Genomic DNA, 26,892 nt, shown 5'->3' with positions numbered 1-26,892 from the left:
CCCTTAAACCAATTTTAATATATAGGATACACTGAATATTTGACTCTGGATTGAGTATCTCTACGTGTTTCTGGCTTTAGGGGATTTCCTTTGAGAGAATGTGCTTCTTTTTGCTTTCTCCCACGAGACCATTTATACTACATTGTTTACAAAGTAAAACTAACTCTGAGAGTGTAAATACTCTGGGTTTATTCTCTGCTGAATCTGTTTTTTGCACTAACTGTCAAATGTACATTAATTACATGCAGTATATGTACAGTAGTTACTAAGTGAATACATTTTAGTGCATGTATAGGATAAAAAGGAGGAGTCTATACATGATGCATCAATGCATCATATAAGCCATATCATATCATACCATTATCATCCATATCATCATATCTGCCAACTAAGAAGAGAACAAGATTTAATGCAACCACTTAAACCCTATCTATCACACAGCAAACATGGCCAGTCTAGTTTACAACGTGTTGCATTGTGACACAATGTGAGCTACTGAGCTTATAGAACTGCTATTTTTGAAGATTTGGGAAAAGTTTAGGAACTTTTTGACATTTTAAAAAAATTGTTTAAAAAATGTTTGCCATACCCAAGGCGGGGTTGGCGAAAGGGCCTTTCTGTGTGGAGTTTGCATGTTCTCCCGTGTCCCCTAGGGTACCCTCACAAAAACATGCAGTAATCCTGGTCTCTAAACTACCTCCCCCTGGCCAGCCTGACGGAAATGAACTGGTCGGAATAACGTGTTCCTTCCACGCGATACGTCCGGCCGGGGAAACTCCCCCCTGTCGGTGAAAAGAAGCACCTTGGACTCCTCATGCATAGAAGGAAACATGAGGTCAGTCCGCTGCCCTCCCCAGGTTGGCAGAGGAAGTGTAGCGCCCAGGATTACATTAGATAATTGACACTGGGTGAAAAAATGGGTTGAAAAATCGTGGGATAAAATGTTATAGTATAAAAGAAAATGTTTGCCTGTATATGACATGGCCAAAATAGGGACAGGTTGAAAGTGGTTAAAACATTTTGAAAGGGATGGAAAGGTTGTGTTTGAACAGTGAACACTCACACAAAGAGTTGTTGGCAGCTATGAAAATCATTACTGTAAAATTGTAAATAGAGCTTGGTGTAAATATATGCATCTGTGAGTGTGTCTGTGTGTGTGTGTGTGTGTGTGTGTGTGTGTGTGTGTGTGTGCGCGCGCGCGCGCGCGCGCGTGCGTGTGTGTGTGTGTGTGTGTGTGTGTCTGTGTGTGTCTGTGTATGTTCTCGTGTGCGTCTGTGCGTGTGTACATTACCGTTTGGTCGAATATACTCACCCTTTAAGATAATATGATAGCGGTAATAATGCCAAATGTGACGGAATGCATAATCCTCTTCCCTCTATCTTCTGTATCCATGTTTTCTGTAAAAAATAAATAATGTAAGAATGTGAAACCTGTGTCAATTCATGTTTCATGTCAGGAAATGCAGATACTAATTATTTGTTTAGTGAATGAGTAATGAATTGGTCCGATTGTGGGCTAAATCTCACACAACATAAGTGTTATGATTTTGCATAACCATGCATAGATGTCAAGATCAATGTCAGCTAAATGTCAGCTCATGGTTACGTGACCAATAGCATGCCATGCATACTGTACTTTACTGTATTGCACCAATTCTTGGGATACCCTGAAATATGATGATACGCAAACACAGTATCCTGTATGTCTTAGACCTTCTTAATCTTGACAGAATCTATTAGTATCAGGTTTATTAGGTGTTGTTTATGAGAGCGCAGGCAACGTGCATAGATATCTTTTCAGGTTGCTCCGTTCCGTTCCAATGAAGGGGGCCCGTGCGTCCTGCCTGCCATAGAGGGGACAGAAGTCTTTCCCACCTTTTGGCCTTCATCTCACCCTCACTGAGGCCTAACGAACTTTAAACCACAGAAATTGTACATTTTGTCAATCTTATGTATTCTCAGAAATACCCATGTGACATACTATTACGACCTTTGACCCTATATGGGGTCTTGGCTCCAAAGGAGTAATATATGTTGTGGCTGTCAAGGATCACAAACCAATTCAGGCAAAAAGGTGTACGTTTATTGAAAGAAAACTCCACGATGTTCACATCAACAGGGCAAGCATGCATATATATAGCTTCAGGGTGGCCAATGCTAAAAACAACAAACAAAACCCCCCAACCCTACCTAGAAAAGAAACAATCCTAAACTACACCAAAAAGAAAAGTACAATCTAGGCTCCCTAACTAAACGTTAAACAATGGGTCAAAACTGGGGCACCAAAAATAAATAGCAGCACACCCTTACCATATACAGCTTCCCTTCTTTTACACAGGAAAAGGGTTTGGGATATATTGACAGCGGTTTGTGTGCAATGCTTCCTAGGTTGGTCTGTTCTCTAAACACACAGTAAATAAAGAAACCTCAAACTCAGCAGGTAAGGCACACAGCCTACAGACACTACCTAGGTTACAGATTGGGTTCAGCAGCACAGGTGACAGATGGCAAGACTGACGAGGAGCTTCTCCCCAGCCTTTTATACTGGTGGCTGGTTGATTGAACTATGAGGCCCAGGTGTCTCCAGACACTAAGCCACTCCTCCAATCCACCCTCCAGTCCTCATGCAGCACTGAAAAACACTGACAGTGGATTAAACACAACCACAACAACACTAAGGCCACATAGGGCCGTAACACATACGACCACTCGTCGGGGGGTTGAACCTCGAGATACTGTTTTGTATAATAATGCACGGAAAATGTAATAAACATTAGTGTCACTGTTTGAACCTCACTTCACCGTGTGGCAGTCAAATTGTGTCCTCGGCGCGTCACTTTCTCTTATCCTTACTGGACTGGTCAACGATTTATTTTCTCCATTGGTCTGCTTCCACTCACACCATAGCCAGGGGACGACATCTGACCAGGCTGAGACTGACAGTATAATAATCGCTATAATAAGTTTGATGACTAAACTTAAATTTTACAAAATCTTTCTGTGAGTTCTGAGTCAGACCTGCTCCAAGGACAGACTTGGGAATTGGCTTTAATAAATTGGGACTTGAAGGGGAGAAAAAATTGTCTTGAAGGGGCATGTTTTGCACAACAACATACAGTAGTCTTTTCATTATGTCTGCCCTTTTAACATCTTACTAAGCTGAGATGACCAGATCTTACGTCATTGCAGGCTGACCAGGCCATACCCTTCCTAGTTTGAAAGTCCTTTTGGGAAGAAGATATATATGAACCCAAATACTTGTAGTCATCAACCTGTTTTAGAGGAGTGTTGTTCCTCTAAAACAGGATATATTTACGTATTCAGTTTTCGTCTTGTTCAGATAAAGACCAACACAGTTGGAGGTCTGCTCAAGAGACTGTAGGAGAGCCTGAGCGTATTCCAATGATTGACTGATAAACATGATGTCCTAGGGTTTAGTAGTTGGTAGCCCTTATCATTGATAGTATCAACTGACATACGAAGAACATAATCAACAACAATAATACATAGAAATGGGGCCTTGGAGAATGCCAGCAAGGCATTTTCAAAGTGGCCGGCAAACTGTACAGAGCTGACAATGAGATTATATCTTCCCTTCTTCTCTGGAGTCCTGCCTCAAAGCAGACCAGAGGTAGAAAACTGACGTTCCCTGATGTCATAGCTAGGGACACATGCATCAGTAAGCAGGAACTGGGGATGGCAATGAAGGACCGGAAAGTCTGGCATGGCATTGTGAAATCCATGATCTTGACCGCGGTCGAAAAATGATGATGATGATGATGTTGTCTGCCCTATGATCTGAGATTTATGTTTGTTTTCCTCTGAGTCACTGATACTTAAGAGTGGTCTAACCTATTCCTTATATGTAACCGACTACACTTGACCACTGAAGGCTGTACTCTTGTGTAAAATCTGATGTTTTATTTTTATTTATTTTTCTAAGAACCTGTGACTTGATGACATTCATACTTGCCCTTGGGCTTCTGTTATAAAACCTAAATTAAAAGATTTTGAAAAGAAAAAAAAACAATAATCAAAAGTTTCACAAAAACTTTACATGACATGGTTGGGGCAGAATTCGTACATGGTTGGTGCAGAATTTGTTGCTACCACAGCGATTGTAAACATGACCAAGTCCCACCAAAGATGTTTTACAATATGTGATATGTGTAATAACAGCTCAACATTCCAGTAGACAGGGCATGCTTGAAAATGAACACAGACTAGAGTCACACCTTGATGAAGGGTTTTGGTTAATGCCAAAACGCATAGGTGTCAGTCATGAGGTTACTGAACAGAACAGTGCTGTGGATTTATCTTTTCTTGGAAAACATATTAAATAGACCGGTGTGACTAATACAGTAGATGCATAATCTATGTTAGCAAAACAGGTTGCAAAGATTTTGCCAAATACAGTATGCATGTTAATGCAAATGCAATCAGTTCTCTGTTGTGTGACACACCTTGAGTCATTGCTGCATGATGCTACATATGGGGTGTTATATTTCAGAGTTTTGGTATGGTCGGTGTGGGAAAAAAAAGATGTTATGTTGCAAAAAGTGAGTATATGAGAGGCCTCAAAGCCAGGAAGCTGCTAGTGAGTCAGAGGTATACCAAAAGGTCTATTAAGTTTTAAAGGACCACTTCACCCATTTAACTCATCTTCATATAATTGGTTCTCGCCTCATTAATGCTCTTTATAAGATTGCACCATTTCTATCTAGAGGATAGCCTCGGAAACGTTTTATTTCCTGGAAGAATCTAGAGGAGGGCTCTGGACAGTTCAGAAATCTACTGTACCAGTGACATCATCTGTAGGCAGGTTTACACATTTCAAACAAGATTTCAAATTGTATAGATTTTTTATGAATACAAGAACAAGGCTTTTATTTCAGCATGCACATTTTTTAAATGCGTTTTGGATAAAAGCGCTATATAAATGCACCATTTACCATGTATCATAGCAGCAGTATGACCTCATCATCCAACAGCAGTTGTGGGCGGAGGATGTGGTCATCAAACTGATGTAAGAACTACAACCTTAGGTAACAATAAAATCCACACACCACACCAGAATGATGCTCCCCTCATGGGTCATTTTTATGGTGATGTTTCAAGCCGGGAGACTCTTCCTCAGACCTTATGTCTAAAGGGGAAAAAAGACCCACGAGGGGAGCATCATTCTGGTGTGTGGATTTTATTGTTACCTTATATTGAAGTTTTGATCCAGCACTGCAGCACCCAGCCTATAACAGCCTCAGGACAGGATGTGGGTGTCTTTTGTTACTTTTTTGTGATACCTTTTGCAGATCTACAACCTTGTACATTGGAACCTATTACCTATTATTAGCATGGCATTCACTATGTAAAGTTGACAACTTATTTGTTATGCCGTGTTCAGCACAATATATATGGTCACAATTGTTCCGGCTTGAATGTCACAGCATGTTTGTGCTGCAGGGTTAGCCAGGCATGAAAGTAAACAGCTACTGTTTCAGGGCCATGTTACCATGGGCAGATCAGTCATGTTCAGCCCATGGGCAGGATGCAGGAGGTGAGGGATACACGCCTCTGTCCTCATCTTTGTCATCACCTGGCAGCACCCCAAGCTACTGCTCCGCCCCCCCACACCCTCCCAGGTGAAATGTGCTCTAGCCACACCCAGGAACAGTTTTATCTGCATCTTTCACCTCACCCACAGAGAAAAGAGGACCTTTCTGGCTTCAAACGCTGCCCCCCACCCCCTACCACCAGTACCACCACCTCAGCTGTGTGATAATACTACACCTCCTAGTGGAATTAACTAGTATTTCAATGTTTAAAAAAACAAAACAATTTTGAGGTCAAAGATTGTTTAGAAACGTTTACTGCCCATCTGAATATTAATGTTGTTTGGAAAAGTTTTATAACAAAGGTGTAGCCTATACTGTATCACTGTATGTAAGCATTCAAATCCCCTCCTCCTGTACCAATATTGACTTGTCTTAATTTGAACTCCATACTGCTTGCCAGAGATTAGAAGATAAGAAAAGAACATGATAGAATAGAGTATCATACTGTAGAACACAATACACAACACAAAAAGAGAGGATCATTTTCTACTCCTTGGGTATTGAAGTGGCCTTTGATCTCTTTGCCAAATATCACTCACATGTGTCTGATTACGTGACTGCATGTTTGTTTACAAAGTAAAAAGGTACATTGTTTGCCTCTCTGTACCCATTGTGATTTGGCAGCAGTGTTATCAAAGACAACACAAGAAGTTCAAGAACACAAGAGGAAACACTAAGCCTTGACCAGACGGCCTGATAAGCATTTGTTTGTATTGTGTTATCCTCTTTTAGTGTAAATATAAGATCTTTCGGATTTAAATAGTTTGTTGCGTTGTGGCAATTTGGTTGAATGTTATCAATTATAACCTTTTACTGTACATTTTCTTGATGTCATCCAGCGCATTGAACAAAAAGTAATGCCAGCATCATTGTGCATTCTTTATCTTATTCAGTAATTATTTATTTAATATTATTTCATTATCAGAATATTTTTCTGAATATGTTCTGGGCCTGTACATTGTCTCACATAAATAATAAAACAACAAACAATCGTTTCTACACAGCCTACAGGATAACTGAGGCCTGAACTCAAACTCTGATTTAGCAATTTGACAGACTGGAACAACTCAAGAACAAGCCGCTCAGGTGTGGGACTCTATTCCTAATTTATGTTCTGACTGTAGCAGATCTACAAGCTCACAAAGTCTTGCAACTGAGAGGCTTGTAAATTGGCTAATTTCAGTGGATGAGATCAGCGTATGACAAAGTATAAATTGGGCTTGAATACGGTATTCAGTTTGATGGCAAAAGCTGATCATTCTTAAACTAAATATGAATTTTACCTGCCAGAGACAACATTCCTTTAGTGTGCAGTTTGAAAACGTACACTTTTGCGCTTACTGACAGACTCCCTCACAGCACCCACTGTTTAGGGTAAACACTGACCCACAATGGGAAGGGAACTCATGCTCCACAGCGCATGGATGCTGGTATGTTTCAATTTACAGGAAAGTGTGTGTGTGTGTGTGTGTGTGTGTGTGTGTGTGTGTGTGTGTGTGTGTGTGTGTGTGTGCCTTGACCTGCCTTCAACTCTTCATTTACTTACCCACCACACAGGAGTGTTCCGATTGCGGACTGTTAGTGCGAGCTACTGAAGCCATGTCAGAGGGAACAGAACAGATGCAAGTCTTCAATGCTGACGATGACCTGCCATTACTTGTTGTGTACCCCGAGGCGCATGCAGAAGAGCTGGCGATAGAGCTAGATGTTGCTCCCACCTCAGACACCAGCTCCAGTGTACGGGAGGAGCAGCTAAGTGTTGCTCCCACCTCAGACACCAGCTCCAGTGTACGGGAGGAGCAGCTAGATGCTGCTCCTTCCTCAGACACCAGCTCCAGTGTACGGGAGGAGCAGCTAGATGCTGCTCCTTCCTCAGACACCAGCTCCAGTGTACGGGAGGAGCAGCTAGATGTTGCTCCTTCCTCAGACACCAGCTCCAGTGTACGGGAGGAGCAGCTAGATGTTGCTCCTTCCTCAGACACCAGCTCCAGTGTACGGGAGGAGCAGCTAGATGCTGCTCCTTCCTCAGACACCAGCTCCAGTGTACGGGAGGAGCAGCTAGATGCTGCTCCTTCCTCAGACACCAGCTCCAGTGTACGGGAGGAGCAGCTAGATGTTGCTCCTTCCTCAGACACCAGCTTCAATGTACGGGAGGAGCAAGCAGTATGCAGCCCAAACCTGCTGAAGATGCTACAAGCGGCGCAGACCAGACAGATGGCACACCAGAGCAGAGAGAGAAACGGGGGAAATGCACCCGACACTGGAGAAGAGCTGGTTACTGAAGCTCTGAAGACTGATATGGTGAGAATGAGAATCTATGCCAAATGCACACATGCACGCACACATGTAGACACCGAGACACAGTGGCCTCTTTTCCACCAAAATAACTTTGGTTCTAGAACTGGTTTCGTTCTAGATTCTTGGAAACTTGGTGCTTTCACGAAGCAATACTTTTAGGGTTCTGAACCCTGAACACTGAATTTTCAGTGGAAACACTCTGAACTGGTTCAGTATTAGGCAGGAAAAAATAACTGAAGCGGTGGAAAAGGGGCTCACACACAGGACATTGACAACGACATGAGAGTTTGTCCTTTCTAGACCAGCACATCAGAATCAAGCATGTATTGTGTAGTATTTAACAAGGGAATTCTGGAGGCGTCAAATTTGTAATACTTGTGCTGTCAATGATCTCACCTTGACGGCACAACGCCATGAATGTTTGACCAGCATGGCCGTTTGCACGTTTATTGCACAGGCTATGAGGGAAAAGGCACAGAGAGGACGATCTCCCTCGGGGACGTTTGTAATGTGTGAGGGAGTTAACATAGTCATTGTGTAGACACGGCGAGAGCAATGAGTCACAGATTCCGGCTCCTGATTCACTAGATGAAAATGTGGCTCAAGCTCCAGTGTGTGTCAATGCTGGTAAGGCTTGTTCCGTATAAAATGGGGTATTTTTCCACTTCATACTTTGCTTTATAGTCCCTGGCCTGCAACCCCCCCCCCCCCCTCCCCCTTTCACACATTACATCATGCATAAACAAGTGTACGCTGTATTGTACGCAGTACACGTATGTTCACACATGTAGATGCCTTCGCTGTCTTAATGTTTACCTTGCGGCTAAAGAGACCCAAGCGTACTTCCGATGTCATTCATATTCAGCACTAGACCTCTGGTAATATTTGACCTTTATGGCACCGAGCTCCTCCTTCCCTCACACATGTTCTCACAGTCTTCACCGTGCTTTCCTCTCACATCTTCCCAGTAGCCCCTCCTGTAAAACAAAGCCAGCATTCATTCTCTTGAGACTTCACCTGTCACCTGCGTGTCACTATATTGCCTGAGAGAGCACGCCTCCTTGAGTGATCCCATTCAAGCCTTGAGCACTGTCTGGAGTGTCTCACTGTCAGCACTGAGCGAGGGTCTCTGCCACCATGAAGAAGGGGTACAGTCTAGTAAACCTGAGCAAAGTCAAGGACACGGAGGCAGTGCAGTCCATCTGCATCAAGGTACCTCAAACTCTGATAGTGTACAAATGGAGCCAATAGACACATACGGGTTCATTTGGTACCATTGTACACTCTCAGAATTACAAATAGATTACTTAATACTAATAGTAAGGATTTTACTGTGTACTGTGATGGCAAATGTAGACATCATTGTATGGCCGTGAGCATCATCAAAATAACGTGCAAGTGAGTGAAAGGTCGGAGAGAGTTGAATAGGGTATACTCTGCTTTTGAAATCCATCCGCTTAAGTTTTTGAGTTTTGTGAAGTCTGGACTTTTCCAGGGAACACATCTCTTAAATTATATTTGACACATACAACGACCGACAGGAGAAGAATCACTGCCTTTGTACTTTACAGTGGCTAGCTAAGGTTAAAGAAGCTAATTTCATAGCCCTGTTAGAGTTAGTTATGTCATCATTAAGTTAACTTTGACTGTACTGTGGCTTAGTCCACTCTGGTAATGATTAAGCAGCTGCCTCGTCAATGGAACGAAACCCCAGACAATTAATTTGAGGACTTCATGTCATGGGAAGACATAAATTAAAATTAAACAGCAGCAACACTTTTGATGAACCTATACTCTTTTGTGTAGAGTCTGTAGACTATAGGGGGAAACCCTTAATTGTGCTGAGGTGGAGTATTTAATTGTAACATTTACTGTATATTCAACCATTGATGTCAGTGAATCTGGGATATTTCATAAGCAAAAATAAAGTGGCCTTAATCCTTCCACAGTCAGACTACTGGATATAATAATCTTTTCTGTTGGCTGCGTGGGTCATTCAAGGTCACAATAGCCTTTGGGCTCCACTCCAGTGTGTTTTAATATGTAGAATCGAGTTGCAGCCAAATCACAGAGCTGGTTAGTCAGCTACAGAAGAAAAGAAAGACAAGGGAAAAAAACAACAATAAGGATGATTGTGCCCGACTGTACCGAACATTTTTTGTTCCCACAGGTGTTAGAGAACAAAGAAGCTAAGAACTGAATGTGTGTTGTGAGGCAGTAGTTGTTTGTGCATGTGATTAATGAGATTGGTCTGTTGACGGTTTGGTCTTAATTTTTTAAGATCTTTATTCTACATTACATTGTTAGGATCTGAAGAAAGACACAGACCAAAATACCCTTGTCAGGGGACTTGAAATTACCATACTCATTTTTCCATGGTTTTACTTACTGGATGCAGCCAAATCAGAGTAAAGTTACAGAAACAAATTCAAGGGACACTAGTATTCCACAAGATCTTTCTAGAAACTATTACATACATCTCAAATTTAATTGCCTCTAATGAGGAAGTAAGTGGACCGCAAGTGTCCAAATTTTGCATGAGTGATCAGTCACTTAAGCCTTGGTGAGTGTTACAGTTTTCTCCCCTTAATTTGCTAATGCGTCTGGAATGAATGTCATTAGAGGGCTAGCAGTGGGCACACTCATTCTCTTTGCTTTTCTTCCTTTCTTCTGCCTACTTTTTGTGACAGTAACTCTACTTCCACCTTGAGCAAGACTCTGAACCCTGATTGATCCTGATGCGAAGGTTGGTGCCTTGCATGTGTAGCATTACGCGGAAGCGGGGATTGACCAAGACCCAGCCCGCAACAGCCCTGCCAATCGGGCTCAGCCCTATTGGCACGACAGGCGTTGCGTGTTGGTCTGGCGAGTGGGGAGGCCCGGGTTCAATCCAAGGGGCCAGTGAGGCGCTCCAACGTTGAAGCACTGGGCCCTAGTGGTAAGAGGAAGGACTGCAGGCGGACCCGTGGATTCATGACCAGGAAACCCCGTGCAGCTGGGCTTTAACATTGAGTGCTTGGTTGCACTTCCACATTGGACCACCAAAATTTGGTGGTCCAATGCGGAAGTAGACGTTTTGAGACGGTCCTTCCGGGTGCTTCAAAACACCACTGAGCAACTTCCACTGACATGAATAGCGGAGATCAGTCTAGTCTCTATCCTTCTTTATACTCTATGGTTCAATCACCGCTTCCGCGCGATGCTACACATGGTTTCCTCCAGCCATCTGTGTATGAATGGGTATGAATGGGTGAATGTCATGCACATCTATGTAAAGCGCTTTGGATAAAAAGCACTATATAATTATTTAATGTTTTTTGCTGTCTGAACTGGTGTTGTTAGTATCCAAATGCAGGAACTTGAATAGGTGAAGACTTTACTTGACAAATGTAGAACTTTACGAGACCTACAGATAAACATTACAAGGAGAACAATGCACTTTGACTATAACATGACACTCATATGCAAACATCTGCATGTGTTTCAGACTACCTATATACTCTGTCATATTTTTGAGGGGCGCTAGCCTCTCCTATGCCCAGCTTAGACGGTTTGTCTAAACATTGAAGACAAAAGTGAGGACGCAAATTGTGATTGGCCAGAATGAGATGATGGATTATGATATACAGGTGTGATTTTTCACCTATTAACTACAAGTTGCACCCTTTAAAGGAATACTAGGCAACTCCCAGTGTTTTGTACACAGAAGTGGTGTTGGCAAACAGAATTCAAACAAGCCTCTCCGCTCCAGCCTCCTCCCCCCACTTCTCCCCCTCTACTCGGCACACTTTGGATTGAATTGTCCCGCCAGTCGTCTGGGCCATGGGTATCATTTATCCTCTAAAATGATCAGCATATCATTGATGGAAAACTCACATAAGCTACATTTTGGGTTTGGGTGGGTTTTACCATTCAATTCTAATCTAGGCAATGGTTACTGCTGCATTTGCTTTCCCGTTAAACCATGTGACATCTGTAGACCTTAGAGTATAAGCTGTAGACCTAAGAGTACCCATAGCATAAACCATGTGACATATGTAGACCCAAGAGGACCAATAGAGAATGGCCTATAATAAGACCCTTATTATGGAGAATGAATGTGGTTGTTAAAAGTAGACCTGATGGATGATGGAGTTAAAATGGGTTGGAATTCATGTTAGTGATGGAGTTTGAATTGTAAAGAAAGCCTGCACTTAAGAATACAGCACTAAAGACTTATAGGAGTAGACTTACAGAAATATATTGGTTAATCCTTTCAGGAGCTGCCAGCTCAATTGCAGACATCTCATCAGCTCCATGCCCTGAAATCCCCTGTGCGTGTGCGTGTGTGCGTGTGCGCATGCATGCGTATGGAGAATGAAAACAGGAGGAGAGTTTGGGAGGAACATGTTAGCACTCAGTCTGTAGTCTGTACAGTGAAACTTGAAACACAGGCAAACAAATGTGAGCAGCGAGTGATTATGGCTAAGTGGGACCCCTCCTGTAGCACTCCAGCTTTCCAACTCCCCAATTGGATGGAGAGATACAAACAGATAGAAGGAGGGGTAAGGAACTAAAGGGGAAAGGAATCATGCAGGATCTGTCACAATTACAGAGTTTACAGAGTAGGTGAGTGTATGGAAGTGACAGTGAAATGCCACTGTCACTCCCTGAGCAATTAGCTACTGTAACAATCAGATTTTATTATACTAAAATAGTAATACCATAATGTACGAATACTCTGTTTGCAAGTAAAACATTTACTTGACAATAAAATATAGATACACTACCAAAGTAAAAGTATAACTTTTGCAAAATGTCCCATTTTGCAATCATATAACATTACTGAATTGTAATTACGGTAGTAATGCATTAATGCGTTATTGTAACATTTAATGTTGTAGCTGTGTGCTGTTGGGTAGCTTAGCCTATAATAACATAATCTCAATTGTATCATCGTGATGGATCAGTTAATGTATATTTTGTATTCATAATCTAATTCTGCAAAGTCACCAGTAACTAAAGCTGTTAATAGTTAGTGTAGTGTATAAAAAAAACATTTGCGTCTGAGATGTAGTGGAGTAGAAGTAAAGTAAAAGTGATCCAAATTGTACAGTAAAGTATTTAGAGTACCGTAAATGTAAGTTACTTGCATCACACATATAAGGAATATTAAATATGCATACACAGTCAAATGCTTTGTGTAACTCTGAACATGTTCATGGTCTTTGAAACAGCACCTCACTGTAAGAAACATGCGGAACCCGCATATATATATATATATATATATATATATATATATATATATATATAATATACCGGTATATATATCTGCTTTCATAGTTTTAAAGGACCACTGTCTTCACCACTTTTCAACCTATCTTCATATACTAGGTCCTCACCAATAATCATGATAAAATGGCACCATTTTTTTCCTACTCTGTCTGTGTTCATATAGGACTGTGGGCAGTTCAGAAACCTGTCATCGATGGGGAATCCAAGCTAATAGAAACTGCAGGCTTTCTAGTCCTGAAAAGTTGTGTGAAAATGGAAGCCATCGTTCTCATGATAATACAAATATAAACATTTTTGTAAAAGATATTGTTTAAAAAAAGATCTGCCTAATGATGATGATGATGGTGGACGGGTTTCTGAACTGCCCACAGCCCTCCTATAAGACACAGACTGAGTAGAACAAAAGCCATTTTATCATGATTATTAGTGAGGACCTGTCCTCACTAATAACCTGTAATGTTATGTAACTAAGTACATTTACCTGTACTTAAGTACTGTACTTAAGTACAATTTTGAAGTATTTGTTTTTTTTATGATTCAAAGTTTTATCATTTTAAGGTATTTGTACTTTACTTGAGTAATTCTGATTTCCAATACTTTTACTCCACTACAAATTATTTTTTGTCACTAGTTACTTTGTAGATTTGGATTATTATTACAAAACCTATATTAACCACTTCAGCCATATACATATCAGCCATTTGACAATCGAGAACTTTTTCCACCACAGCTTATTGGTGATCTGTTATTCTTGCCTGTCATTTGGACTTTGTCTGTTGTATGTTATGTTTATTATTAAGGATATTTTTGGGGCTTTTTTGCCTTTATTGATAGACGTACAGTAGCTGGACAGGAAGCAGGGAGAGAGATGTGGGGGAGACAAACAGTAAAGTTTGTCGTGATCGGGACACGACACACTGTCACGCTATTACCAGCCAGGGTGCCTGCACCGCTACACCGGCCCAGGCCCGTATGTTTTGTGGTGAAAAATGGATGTGTCTCATATGATCTGTTCTCTGTCCACGCAGCAAATACAGTTCACTGAACAGAAGCAGGAGTTCAACAAGCGTCCTGGCAAGATTGGCCGCCGTTCTTTGTCTCGCTCCATTTCCCAGTCCTCCACAGACAGCTATAGCTCAGGTATTACAGTGCACACATGCACACATACACTCTGTGTAGACACGCAAAACCACAGACACATGCTGTGCACACAAACATATGCACACAAACCACAGACCAACACACACACTTTAAGTCTGGTCACGTCGTTGATATAATCCACTATTTTGTTGGAACTGGGTCTTATCCCAAGTCCCAACAGCACGCGAACACAGGCCTCAAGGATTAGTCTCAAAGATTTGTTCTTCTGCCAAACTTTAATTAAAACAAAAAGTCCTCTGAAGAATTCATTCATTTTCATTTGGTCTTAAATCGGTCGTCTGAGCTTTTCTCCAACCTGCTGATCACTGCCTTCATTTATGCAGACATCAAAGGCGGAGACAAAAAGACATGTAATCCAGACCCACCGCACTGGAAAATGGATGATCAGTGTAGTGTAAATCTCCACCAGTCGCCCCATTAATGATGCTCACACTGTCTGACACAGTAAGATCAAACTGTGTCTCCCCCTCTCTCTGTGTCCAGCCTATACGCACATCATAGGTGTGTGAGATATCAGATATGTTTATTTAATGTTTTGGTTTAAAACACACGCATGGTAGAACTAAAAAACTATCATCTCTGTCCACAGCATACTGTAAAAATAGAGATTGAAAACGGCTGAGTTAGTGGTCCTGGCACCTCAATGTAGCCTGACAGCATGCCGCAGGTTCGAGTCCTGATCCCGATGGCCTTTGCTGCGTGTCACTCCTCATCTCTCTCTCCTCGTTGCCTGTCTAACTTCACTTTCACTATCAATAAAGGCAAAAAAAGAACACATACAATGCCAATTTACATTCTTGAAACATTGCGATATCTCTCCATGTGGACAACATTTCGACCTATAATTGTTTTCAGGCTGTATTAATCATGCCTTGTTTCCATTTCATTAAGCCTAACATTACCATGTGACTGGTTCTCTGTGGCACAGCGAACAGCGACAGCTCTGAGGATGAGTCATCTCCGAGGGAGAGACAGCAGAGGAACTCCAAGGGCCAGTCAGACTTTTGCACCAAAAGCATCAAACATGCCCAATTTGGACGCAGGGAGATAGAAATCGCGGAGCAAGGTTAGAGACCACCGTTTGCATAAAGTCCAACTTATACTTCATCGTACATCGCTGTTGCTCGCACGAAAAATGGCCAATCTCCAAGCTCACAACACTTGACGGGCAACAACGTCATACGACGGAGTATAAATTTAGCATTAGCCTACTGTGTATTTGTGTTGAGAACATTCGTGCATATAATATGCGACCTCAATATAGAACATAGACCTTAACAGTGGTTTGTGACTGTGTAATATATATATATATATATAGAGATGCCAGCTCTAATGGTCCTGAGGAAAAGAGCAGAGGGAGAGAAGCCGCTGGCTGGAGCCAAAGTGGTGGGATGCACACACATCACTGCACAGACAGCAGTAAGTCTAATGCATGTGCATACATACAGTATATATGCACACAGTCAGAGACAATTGCACATGCCAACATTCACCTAACCACAGGGGAACTGAAACCTGGGTGTTTTATTTATTTATTTTATAGGGACACTAAGTCCATTAATGAACATCAGTATTAAATATAGAAGACGTAAACATGACAGAGTTGAGCAAGGATGCTAATTCACATCCGTAGTCCGTAGAAAGGTACTGCAGAAAGCCTGGAGATGCAATGTTATAATAACTGTATAGGCAGGTAACAAGTTAAAAACAGAAACATTACGTTGAGTGCCAATAAGTGCAAACATACAAACATGCAGAGTGTGTGTGTGTGTGTGTGTGTGTGTGTGTGTGTGTGTGTGTGTGTGTGTGTGTGTGTGTGTATCCTGCGTTAATACATGTGCATATTTGTATGTAGTTGTTTACATGTTTGGGTAAATGTATGTTTGTGTATTCACAGCTGTGTCATTGTGTGCCTGAGTGCATGCATGCATGCGTGTATGTAACAGGCAACAGGCCATTAGTGTCCATTGTTCCAAAGCCTGGTGGAAAAGCTGAGCTTAAACGGTAGCAGCTGAAACAGTCTGTGGTTGAGGTGGCTGAAGTTTTTATTAATCCTATACAGGCTTTACTGACACACCATCCATTGTATAGTATACAGTAGCAGTTAAGCCCATTGTAAAGCCACTCAGACATTGTTCTGATTAAGAAATGACATTGCAATTTAAACGAAAAGATATGAGCGTCAGATGATTCATGTTATATGTTGACATAGGTGCTGATCGAGACTCTGTCTACTCTGGGGGCCCAGTGTCGCTGGACCGCATGTAACATCTACTCCACCCAGAACCCTGTGGCTGCTGCCTTGGTGGAGGGAGGTGAGGATCATGTCTCCTCACTCACTGCCCCTTATTGTCCATCCATCCCTCCCCTTTCTCTATGTCGCCATTCTTTTATGATGATCCCCTCACTCCGTCTCAGGGATATCGGTCTTCGCATGGAAGGGAGAATCAGAGGAGGACTTCTGGTGGTGCATCGATCGCTGTGTCAACCACGAGGATTGGCAGCCTAACATGGTACTCTGACATGCACCAAAACTCTGGCTGCGCTGCTTCATTGTAATACTGATATCCAGGGTTTGAATTACAAAAAGAAGACAAAAACAGAGTGGGGGACATTATAGTATGTTTTGTAACCTTACACTATGTAGTCATATGTCAAATAGTGGAAATAGCCGATCTACAAGACCAAAATGTGACTTATCGTAAATACTGCAATATTGACAGTACTTAGTAGTAATCCACAGACTCTACACCAATGCAACTATAGTTGCAAATTGCAACCAGTTGAAAGAATTTTCTGTGGTTTATTATTAAATTGTTACATTTTGTTCATCAATTCCCTGACCTTCTCAGATTCTTGATGACGGTGGAGACCTGACACATTGGCTGTACAAGAAGTACCCCAATCTATTCAAGAAGATTAAAGGCATTGTGGAAGAAAGTGTCACAGGGGTCCATAGGTTGGTTCAAGATCCTTGTGTGGTTATAGTCAATTGACAGATTCATTAATTCAAATTTCAAGTAGAAATGTGAATGTTCAGAACTCTACAACTTGTGTATTCCTATCATTATACTGCTGATCAGCTTACAATTATTATTATTTTCAGATATATATTTTTGAATTGCCATTCAGGCATGATAAACCCAATATTAGCTCTGCTAATATAATTTTTGCTATTTAGAACGTTAGGTATGGACATTTAAATTCTGGTGGAGACATATTATATATCTCCACCATGATAGAGATATTTAGAGAATCTGCACATTCAACTGCATTATCACACACAATTATGTCCTTTAACAAATTGAAATTTGCGACCCGACGTCTGACCTTTTTGACCAAAAAGTGAAAAAAATCTTTTTAGGGTAGCTGATAATTCCAACCAAGTTTCATGATAATTTGTCAACCCATTCTTAGCCAATCGTCTCTTTTGATATTTCTTCCGAGTTCTGAACTTCTGATTCTGGCCAACTGTTCTTGGTTCTGGAGTTATTTTGCAAACAGACTATCAAAAACAAGAATGACTCAGTCATAACTGCCAGGTGCAGCAAGCTTTCAGTTAGCAGCTCATAACATTAGCTTCTGTTGCCACTCGCTTTCCACTTCTCTCTTGCATAATTGCATTCTCATACTAACCCCTTACACACAGCGGCGGTTCCAGCCATTTTCAGGCGGAAAATGGACAACCTTTGACAACTGGCACGGTTTTGGCACGGTTATATACCTATCCTCGTGGAGGATTTAATAAAATAAAACGTATGAGAAAATAAAACTATATAGCTGTACGTTCTTAGTAGGCTATCATTCTCTTGTCACTCTTAGCGCTTTCAGTGACAGCATGCCAGGACACAGGACAGCCAGGTATTAATTGTTTAATTCGTGATCCGCCAGTCAGTGCCAGCAGTGTATAATAGATTTTTAAATTTAAAATTTACCTTACCTTTTTTTGTTGTCGAACCAGACGCATAAGTGATGCGCTTGCAGGAGCTGGGTCAGCGTTGGTGGACCACATCTTTAAGTTAATTAATTCCACCCTGAAAATACTTTTTGTAAACGCGATCATGATCATTGTAGGAATGACCGTTTTAGTGGCTGGAGAAACAGTACAGAGGCATTGGTAAAGGTTAACCAATGGTAGGTTTATTCACCAAAATGAGCACTACACCGGCATAAATACAGGAAGCTCTCTACTCCCAGCACAGCTCAGTTCACCTGCAAAATGGCAGCCTTTTATACCCAGCTGGAGATAATGATAATGGACTATACCATTTACAGGGGTGTCTTCAAATGAGAACATACCATAAATACATACATAAGCATACAATAAATAAATAACCTTAAACTATTCAATGTTACAAGTTTCTGTGAACTACATGAACTATACAAGTTATAAATCCTTCACACTACAACATAAATAATCAATCACAACAGCACATCTTAACCCCCCCTGCTATCCTGACATGGTCCAGCCCAATCCTTACTGAAACACATCACAGGCAATTGTTAGGCATTCAATCAAACCAACAATAGAACTCCACATTATTGCACTTCCCAAACATATTGAATCTATAACCCACATTGCACTTGCCCCTCATGTTTGTTAATCACCAAGCATTTCCCCAGGTGGAACTCGTTGGCTGAGTGGCCATCTCAGCTAAACAGGAAACTGCGGGTTCATGTGCAGGTTGCCAGTTGCCTGACCGACATCCCCCACTTAACCAATTAGCTGCTCGTGGCGGAAAGTTCCGTCAGAAGGAATCCAACCAGCAACTGCTTCTGGCATAATGTTCCGTCTGATAAGCCTAATTATTGATATCAAACCAGATAGCATTGCCGCTATTTATTTAGAATTTAAACATGGACGCCCAAAACAGGATATGCAATGGCAAAAAGGAATGGGGTGAAAACATGACCTCTGTCAACTTCATATCATGAGTCATGACATACACTGTCGAGGTCAAGGTCAAGGTAAACTTTATTGTCCACAAGGGAAATTTGTCTTGGGCTTTCACCCCAGCTACAGCCACACATAAACATCAAAGACAACAACTGTGATGGATTACTTATCCCAAGAAAGTTGGGTCTCAAGAAAGTCATACCAAAATCATACCATACTGAAATCACTTAACTAAAGGCTGCCTGGAATGTAGGAAAAACGTTTGAAAATCTAAAAATAACTATGGAATGCTTTGGACAATGGTGGGCACTAGTAATGTATAGTACATTGTATTGTGTGCTAAAATATGCAAAACTATAAGAATGGTCCTTTAGGGAGATTATTATTATTTATTTATTTTGCCATCCACTTTCAATGTCTCCCGCTTTCCGCTATGTTTAAAGATTTTATATCCTGATTTCATATAATCTCTTTTTCAGGCTGTATCAACTGTCAAAGGCAGGGAAATTAACTGTTCCAGCCATGAACGTCAACGACTCAGTAACCAAACAGAAGTTTGACAACCTGTACTGCTGCAGAGAGTCTATACTGGATGGGTATGAATCATTTTGTGAGAGAACGTGGTGCAGCACAAGCCAGAACATTGCTTTAACTGTTCTTCACCATTTCTTACAGATTAAAGCGAACTACCAGTGTTATGCTAGGCGGAAAGCATGTGGTGGTGTGTGGTTACGGTGAGGTTAGTAATAAAACTAAATTACACTATTGCTTAGTAAAAAATGCATTTGATTCGCAACCAAAGTTGTATCCTGCAAGTGAACCATCCTCGCATGTTAGGTCATATTTACCTGAGGTAAATTATAACTTGAACACACGCACGTACGCACACCTTGAGGTGTTTTCGATATCTTATTGTGGATCGAATACAGCTCACCCCCCTAACACCCACCCCCTGTCTGTAGGTTGGCAAGGGCTGTTGTGTTGCCCTAAGGGCACTGGGGGCAATTGTATACATCACCGAAGTGGATCCCATCTGTGCCCTTCAGGCCTGGTATGACATATGGCTTCAGGCCGCTACAGGCTCAAATGTGCTTCCTTTATAACAAAGTATCATGATACAAGTGTCAACATACTTAAAATATTTCTGCAAACCCCCCCCCCCCCCCCCCACCCCAGCATGGACGGCCTCAGACTAGTCAAGCTGAGTGAAGTTATCAGACAGGCGGATGTGGTCATTACCTGTACAGGTGAGATTGCACTATTAGCATGTATATTGAATAGTGTCCAAAAGACACTCACTCACCAAAAAAACTTACAATGCAGATTCCAATCAATTAGAGAATAGGACTAGAAAGAAAGCTAGAATTGGAGCTCTCAGGGCGTCTTACTGATAGATATATTGGGAACAAAACTGGATATTGGGCAATCGCAAATTTCTAATGTTCTAAATGGCCACCAGCAGTTGGTCAGATCTATAATCCACCCTATGTGGCTACAGTTTTCCCCCCAATGCCACTTTCCAACAGTTTGTACATCAGACCCTCATGCTAAATTGAATCGAATGCTTTTATTTAAGTCGACAACGCAGGAGAATAATTTGCTTTTGTTTTTGTTTATTTGGTTGTCAATTAGGGTGTTGAGAGTGTAAATGTGGTCTGTTGTGCGATATTTTGGTAGAAAGCCAATTTGTGATTTGCTCAGGACATTGCTTTCTGTGAGGAAATTTAGAATTCTGTGGTTGAGGATCATGCAGAGGATCTTTCCGAGGTTGCTGTTTACACAAATCCTGCGGTAGTTATTTGGGTCATATTTGTCTCCACTTTTGTGGAGTGGCGTTATCAGCCCTTGATTCCATGTGCTGGGGAAAATCCCAGAGCTGAGCACGATATTTAGGAGTTTTAATATGGCCAGTTGGAATTTGAGGTTGGTGAATTTTATCATTTCATTTAGAATACCGTCTGCCCCAGCAGCCCCACAGGCCTTCTTGGTTTTAAGTGTTTTTATTTTGTCTTGTAGTTATTTTAGGTTGATTTGGGACTATAGTGGATTCTGGTAGTCTTTTATGGCTGACTCTTTGTAGTTTATCTTTTATTTGTTTTTTCTCTTTGTTCTTCTCGATTGGGCCAAAGAGGCTAGAAAAATGGTTCACATATATCTCCAAACGTAGACTGGAGAAGAACTGGCGCTGAGCTGCAGACAGGCCTGGCTCTTGTAGGCTCATCAGGTGATTGCAGACGACACTCAGGTGGGGAGGTTGTAACTGGGTTGTAACTGGACGGCCAAATATCTAGTTTTGTTCCATTATATCTATCAACACACCTGCCAAATTTAGCGCTTCTACTGTATCACAAAATGAACGATTTGTCTGATATCTTGAGCTATGCCACTCACATCTGACTCAGACATAACCATTAACAAATAGGCTCTTAGGCAAGGCAATTTTATTTGTATAGCACATTCCAACAACAAGGCAATTGAATGCAATCTGAATGTAAACTGACGCCAGATTGCGACAGTATTGAGTTCACACGATCCCTCCTCCTACCTGCATCTGGTCTCTCTCAAGCAGAAACGATGAACCCGAAGCAGCGGGACAAAAATCTGATATCTCCATAATAATTTCGAGTTGTAGTCTTGTTAGGTTGTGTTTACATGTGCACTGTGGCACATGCCTGAGAGAGACCAGATGGAAGCAGGAGGAGGAACTCACTACTGCCACCATCTGGCAGAGTCAGGTTAAATTGAATGTGCTTTACACAGAACATCAAGCAAAGGAAACACAATTATACAATTACATTAGCATGCATAAAACAAAATAAGTAAAAATAACAAACACAATTACAGTGCAGAAGAGAAAGAAAAAGGGCAAGTTGTTCGGATATGTGGTTGTGTAGAACCACTGATCAAACTGATATATGGGCTTGCCACTTGCCAATATACAAGGTATAGGCATATGGTATACTAATGACATCAATGATCTTCATATATGGCCACAAAAGGGACACAGACAGACATGTACAACAGGTACTCTGACAAAGCCCCCCAGCTCAGATATATCGTGATCAGCGGTGCAATGTATGTGTGAGGGCCGCATAGGGGCCTGAACCTCTTCATAAAATAAACAACACAAAATATGAGAGGTGCAGTGATTTTGGATTGATAAAACACAGAAAGACACTAATAGCGAACCGTCTTTTATTTCTCTCATCACAATCGTGTCAAACTTTAATCAAACTGGTGGAGATAACGATAGGTGGGCCAGATTGACCTTTCAATTCAAAATTTATAAAATAGCAAAAACAGCAGATCTAATAAGCTAGCAATAATACATTGTGATGTGGCAGGTTTGTGAGCTTGTAGATGGGCTATTTCTGCTATTTTCATTTAGTTACTTTTTGATCTTTTGAAATTATTCCTCTATAATAAGCCAAAATGCCCAAAATACATCAGGATGAAGGTGGTTTAAAATGAAAATACAAGCGTGACAGAATTGGGTCCCTCCCTTTGCTGGTCCACATAACATATACAGAGTTCCTGATTTCCCTTGCGGTCCCTTACAGTCCTGAAAGCAGGCCTGGTGTGTGGTGTCCTGGCAGGCTATCTTCATGGGCTCCTGTCTTACACCGGCAAAATATAAGACATAACTAATTAGAACAGATAACAGTGAACAGGTGTATCCCATTTTCCCAGAGGACTAGCTGAACAACCACACACACTGTTACACACAGATCAGTGTGTGTGTGTGTGTGTGTGTGTGTGTGTGTGTGTGTGTGTGTGTGTGTGTGTGTGTGTGTGTGTGTGTGTGTGTGTGTGTGTGTGTGTGTGTGTGTGACTGTGTGTCTGTGTGTGTGTGCACGCGCGCGTGTGTGTGTGTGTGATTGTGCCTGGTCTCAGGCTGAGATCTGTTTCTCTTCAGGGAATAAAAACGTGGTGAGCCGAGAGTACCTGGACAGAATGAAGAATGGCTGCATTGTCTGCAACATGGGACACTCCAACACTGAGATTGATGTGGTAAGATGAACATGACCGTGTGTGTGTGTGTGTGTGTGTGTGTGTGTGTGTGTGTGTGTGTGTGTGTGTGTGTGTTTGTGTGCATGCGTGCATTCGTGCGTGCGTGCGTCATGTGTTCAAGTATATTAACTGAATATTCCTTTCCCTCCCTGTGTGTGTGTGTCTGTGTGTGTGTGTGTGTGCGTGCGTGCGTGCGTGCGTGCGTGCGTGTGTGTGTGTGTGTGTGTTTGTGTGCGTGCGTGCGTGTGTGCGTGCGTGCGTGAATGCACACGTGTGTTCAAGTATATTAACTGAATATTCCCTTCCCTCAGGCAAGCCTACGGACGCCAGAGTTGACATGGGAGCGTGTGAGGTCTCAGGTGGACCACGTTATCTGGCCTGATGGCAAGAGAATAATCCTCTTGGCAGAGGTGATAAACCATAAATACAGCATAGTAACACATTACCATGACATTCATGACATCTCTTTCAGATGTCTTTGTGAAGTACTGAGACTCACAGGCAATCTTCCAATAGGGTTCATTGGTTTTTTATTAGGGATGTCCGATATTATCTGCCTCCCAATACTATCGCCCGATAAAAATGGAATAGCGGAAAATATCAGTTTTTATTTATCAGTTATAATTCATTTCAATTTCTCCTGAATTTATGATAATGTTTATTTTCATTTGGAAGATCTTACCTTTATGAATGCATCCAGCAGAGCATCACAATAAGATTTAGGCATAATGTGTTAATTCCACGATCGCATATACAGGTATTGTTATCGGGATATCGGATATTGGCAAAAAAGTCAATATTGGAGTCAATCGGACATCCCTATTTCTTATTTATATAATTTTACATACAGTGTCTGACATTGTCGAAACAGTGTTGGGCTGCAGTCGAGCGGTCCAAGCACCTAGGCTGGTAATCCAGCCTGATGGCGTGTCGACGACCTTAGCTGCATGTCTCCCCCATCTCTCTCCCCCTTTCCTGTTGTAATACTGTAAAAGAATTAATCTATCAATAAAGGTAAAAATAAACAGTTCAGTATTAGAATATTAAAGGCACATTTGCCTTTTTTTGTATAGAAATAATATACTGTAAATTATGTAAGAATTAACATTTTCCAAAAGGTTTTGGTGTGCAGGTGTGACTTGATATTAAAGTGCTTTAAATAAATGTTAACTGAATTGCCAATTGATTTGTATGACAGGGTCGTCTGCTGAATCTAAGCTGCTCCACGGTGCCCACATTTGTGCTCTCTATCACCGCTACCACACAGGTATCAGCAGGTCAAATTCTGCAGCATTACTGAAAGATCTATTTTATTTTTATACTTTTTATGAGCCTTGTGTAACATTGAGAGTCTATATTCTATATAGAGGTTATGGAGTTAGAGGCTTCAAGGTTCAAGGTTCAAGGTTAGCTTTATTGTCCCTTGCGGGAAATTGGTTTGCAGCCAGATCATAGTAAAAATACACACAAATTACACACAACAACAACATTCAATACAAGACTAAGAACAGGGCACTAGAGACAGAGAATTCATGACATACAGTAGTAGCAAAGTCAGCAAAAGTGCATTAGTGGGCAGTATGTGCAAAGGGGCAAGAATAAAGTACTATTTGCTGTTTAGCAGTTGAATAGCAGCTGGGACAAAGGATAGTTTGAACCGATTAGTCTTTGTGGCGGGTACCCTCAGCCGGCTTGGAATTTTCGTCATTTTAGGGGCAAGGCCACTTGGCCTTTGGTGTTGTCAGTTTCTTTTAGGGCACAAGAGCCAAATGCCAGGGCAGGGAGGTTATCAAATGGAACAATATTTTAGTCCATTGAAATAATTAATTTAATTTAAGTGTTAAGGTATTTACAATCTGATCCATGCTCAGCCCTGCACCAATCATTTCAATCAAAGTTTAAAGATGGGAGTTAAGAATTCAGAATCCCAACAAAAGACATTGGTGTCTACATGACATGAAAGAGACACTGGTGTCTACTCTACATACTGACAAGAAAGAGACAGGAGAGAAAGGGGTACAGTCAGCTGGGGCATAAGGCCACTGTGGCCTCAGGGCATGACATTTTTGGAGGGGCACAAGGCCAAACTGAGGGGCAATGACGGCCATGGCCTTTGTGGCTTCCCTGAAATTCCTGCCCTGAAAGTAGATGTAAGTAAGACGACATGGCTGCTGTTAGTTTCTCTGCCTGATTTATACTTTGACAACAAACTGTTGTATAACATACAAATTACTATTCATCACTTTGTTTTATTTGTTAGTGAAGCATTGTTATGACCCTGGGGTCATAATTTGTGTGTGTTTGTGTAGGCTTGGGTGTGCCTAAATCAGGCTTTAATGTGGTGACCTGTTCCTCTCTGGTCCAATCAGGCTCTGGCTTTGATAGAGCTGTACAACGCACCTGGGGGCCGCTACAAACAGGATGTCTACCTGTTGCCCAAGAAGATGGGTAAGGAAGCAATGTGTTTTTCACTTTTTGGGGATTATGTTTTGGCATTCTTTCTATACTGGAAAAGAAGACTGAAGAGAGAAAGGTATAGGTAAGGACAGAGGAATTAGAAAACAGAAAGGAGCTGCCTGGACTGGAAGGATATGGCTGTGTGATCCTGAACTAAGTCGAGCCAACATGACACCGTAACAGTTATCTGACATTTGGAATACATGTCCATATAGGCCTACTAGTGAATAAATGACCATATTCTAGTGAATAAATGACCACATATGAAAACACATATAGTGGATGTGGAGTTTATTGAGGGTAAATGCATTTCAGATGAATATGTGGCGGGACTCCATCTACCAACATTTGACGCACACCTCACAGAGTTGACTGACGAACAGGCCAAGTACCTGGGCCTCCAAAAGTATGGGCCCTTCAAACCCAACTACTATAGGTGAAGACAAGCACCCTTTGACACAGTATTTATACAAACGCATGTATTGCATGTTCCCAGCGACGGCTCCAGAAAATTGTGACTGGGGGTGCTATGGAGGGGCTGGCTATTTAGAGGGGGGGGCTAATGAATCGGTGAATTGGTTTACATAGAAGTCAGTCAATTTGGCTTGTTTGGATGGGGCTTAGGGGGGGGGCTAAGCCTCCAACAGAGGGGGCCCCTGCCCCCCCCCCCCCCCCCCCCTGGAGCCGTCCCTGCATGTTCCCCATCTGTATCTAACCACATGTATTGCACTTCTCCTTCTGTATCTAACCACAAATATGTATGTTCAAACAGGTACTAAGCCACAGGCATAAGGTTTCAAGACAGCTGCCTGGTTGAGATAAAGTGGAAAAAACTTGATGCGGCTTCACAACCTCAAGGCCTTGACATAGCGCACTGATGCCCTCTAGAGTCTGATGCTTATTGATACAATGTGTAGAATGAGTGTCAAATCAATCCTCATCAATATTTTACTAATGTTTTCTGTTGGTTCTCTGGCAACAATTTCAAATTAATTTAATCCAATTAATTTACCTTTTAACTTACTTGTTACAATTGTATAATAGTAGTAAAGCACTGCAATTGTAATTGTGTGACCAATCTGACCATAGAGTTTACTTAAACCGAATTTACAAATCCTAAATATTCCCAAATTATAATTTGTAACTTTTGAAATAAAAGTTTCTTCTCTCTGTGAGCAATTA

General features: G+C 41.6%; 1 protein-coding gene across 3 annotated transcripts; it reads left to right on the top strand.

Moving 5' to 3' along the window:
* Positions 1 to 7,669: 7,669 nt before the first annotated feature.
* On the top strand, positions 7,670 to 26,892 carry LOC308313964 (S-adenosylhomocysteine hydrolase-like protein 1; the record flags this gene model as incomplete). 3 transcript variants are annotated; one of them, XM_080761311.1, is made up of 18 exons in its annotated part: positions 7,807 to 7,913; positions 8,882 to 9,122; positions 14,213 to 14,324; positions 15,274 to 15,411; positions 15,664 to 15,764; positions 16,558 to 16,660; positions 16,764 to 16,858; positions 17,198 to 17,304; positions 19,722 to 19,838; positions 19,918 to 19,981; positions 20,205 to 20,293; positions 20,419 to 20,489; positions 23,159 to 23,253; positions 23,565 to 23,663; positions 24,452 to 24,520; positions 25,623 to 25,701; positions 26,026 to 26,146; positions 26,483 to 26,892. In XM_080761311.1, exons 2-18 carry the CDS (start codon positions 9,048 to 9,050, stop codon positions 26,487 to 26,489), a joined length of 1,542 nt encoding a protein of 513 aa, XP_080617437.1. In that variant the 5' UTR covers positions 7,807 to 7,913; positions 8,882 to 9,047. The 3 variants fall into 3 exon arrangements, with proteins under 3 accessions (XP_080617436.1, XP_080617437.1, XP_080617438.1); XM_080761312.1 differs by lacking the exon at positions 26,483 to 26,892 and having other exon boundaries at positions 26,026 to 26,150; XM_080761310.1 differs by lacking the exons at positions 8,882 to 9,122; positions 26,483 to 26,892 and having other exon boundaries at positions 7,670 to 7,913; positions 26,026 to 26,150.

This window comes from Protomyctophum bolini, assembly GCF_963924005.1.
Source record: "Protomyctophum bolini genome assembly, chromosome: 4".
NCBI classification, from domain to species: Eukaryota; Metazoa; Chordata; class Actinopteri; order Myctophiformes; family Myctophidae; genus Protomyctophum; species Protomyctophum bolini.
The sequence above is the reverse complement of the archived record's forward strand: the minus strand, read 5'-3'. Positions and strand labels throughout refer to the sequence as shown.